General features: G+C 47.4%; 1 protein-coding gene across 1 annotated transcript; it reads right to left on the minus strand.

The window, feature by feature from the left end:
• Window positions 1-301: 301 nt before the first annotated feature.
• LOC102756965 (importin subunit alpha-8-like) lies at window positions 302-1,825 on the minus strand. The gene is given in 1 exon segment (XM_015565144.1): window positions 302-1,825. A coding segment is annotated over 1 exon segment (1,524 nt).
• Between the last annotated feature and the right edge of the window lie 87 nt (window positions 1,826-1,912).

A 1,912-nucleotide genomic window follows, 5' to 3' on the forward strand; every position in this document is an offset into this window, starting at 1 on the left:
TCTTTGACTTGATTCTTGCGGTCCTCTAGTCTGCTGTTGGAACTCTGTATAATATTCTTTATTTCAGTCAGTGTATAGTTAATTTCTAGTTGGTCCTTTTTCATAACCTTGAGGGTCTCACTAAATTTATCGGCAGTTTCTAGAAAAAAAAATTTTTTTTGAGAGTGTGAAAAATTTTATTAGCATTCAGTTTTAAAAGCATTATACCCATGATACACCAAAATATAGGGGTGCTGCTTCTTAAAGAAGTTACCCTTTAGGGTTTGGTCCTTGGTTTAGAAGTTGTGGAGTTTTGGTAGTTTTATTTTAAGTGCTTTATGCATTCATGATCGTAGTCCAAGGACTGTAATATTGGTCCACTTTCTTCTTCCTCAGAGAAGTACTTCTCAATAATGTTCATAGCAGTCAGGGCAACGTGAGGGTTCTCATGAAATTGCAAGGTTTTGATTCTATCAACCCCACCAGGTTCCTCGATCAGAAGACACAAGTATTCCTTCTTAGAAAGCTTCTCTGCTGCCTGGAGGAGAAAAGAGATGATGTCAAGGATGATGACAACAAATTTGGCGTCTGGGATGGTGAGCAGGTTCACCAGTGGCTCCAAGACTCCAGAATAGGCAAGGTGGATCAGCTGACGCACGGTGCCCCCATTTGTGAAGTTAGCCACCACCCAGAGAGCCTCCTTCTGGACTTTAAACTCTCCATTTTTCAGCAGAGCCAACACAGGCGGCAGGATGTTGCAGTCGATCAGCTGCTGGATGTGCTGCTGCGACCCTGCGGCCACATTGCTCAGGGTCCAGGTGGCCTCCTTCTGGATGGAGGACTTGAGGTACAGCAGGAGCTGGAGCAGCACACTCAGTATTCCCACCTCAATGGCCAGCTGGGTCTGGTGATCACTTCCCGTGACGATGTTCCCCACAGTTCGGAGAGATGGGGTCAAGATACTGAGTTCTGAGCTGGTCATGAGCTGAACCAGCCTGGGCAGCACCCCCATGTCAACCACTTGGCCAGTGTGCTCAATGCAGCCCTCGGTGAGGTAGGACAGAGCCCAGCAGGTGTCAGAGAGCACCTCGTTGTCTTGGTGCTGCAGGAGCTGGGAGAGGACGGGCAGCATTTGCTCCATGGCTTTTTCGCAGGGGTATGGGTTCTTGTTTCGGCACAGGTTGGACAGGGTCCATGTGATGTTCTGCAGAAATGTAATTGGTGTGGTTGATGATATCAGGGCCAGTAGATGTGGGATGGCATTACTCGAGATAACAGAGTCTCTGAATTCTGCGCCATCACCTGCTATATTACCAAGGGCCCACACTGCCTGTTCACACACAGTTAGGTTGGGGGAAGATAGGAGCTCAACCAAGGGCTTGACGGTGCCCCCTTCCACAACAGCTCAAGTCTGGTCTGAGGTCCCCGAAGCAATGTTGGTCAGAGCCCATGCTGCCTCAAACTGCAAACAGGGATGCAATGATGACGTCAGGAATTCCACGAGCTTTGGAATGAGCCCTGCTTCAACAACCCGTTTTAGAGGAGGGTTCTTTTCCCGGGACAGCATTTTCCTGGCTGCCTGGGTGGCCTGGAAACATACGATGGGATCTGAGGCATTCACACCACTGATTATTTCTTCCAGCGTGAGCTTGACCCCTTTGGTTTCTTCTCCAGAAGCGGAGTGAGAGCAGAGATTGGTGATATTTCTTTTCTTTAATACCTGCTCATCTTTCTTGGCCTTTCGGAGCTGCACGTTGACTGCTATCCAATGTTGTCGAATCATAGATGCATCTTTGCCTCGGTATTTAAATTTTCTCATCCTCTCTTCTGGAGCTTCTAACAACATATTGACTGGAAGAAGTAGACCACCTGCAGGGAGCTACTCTAGAAAACTCTTGAAAAATCTTATAACTTTGGTTTTGAACTCTATATC

This window comes from Myotis davidii, unplaced genomic scaffold, assembly GCF_000327345.1.
Source record: "Myotis davidii unplaced genomic scaffold, ASM32734v1 scaffold399, whole genome shotgun sequence".
In the NCBI taxonomy this organism is placed as follows: Eukaryota; Metazoa; Chordata; class Mammalia; order Chiroptera; family Vespertilionidae; genus Myotis; species Myotis davidii.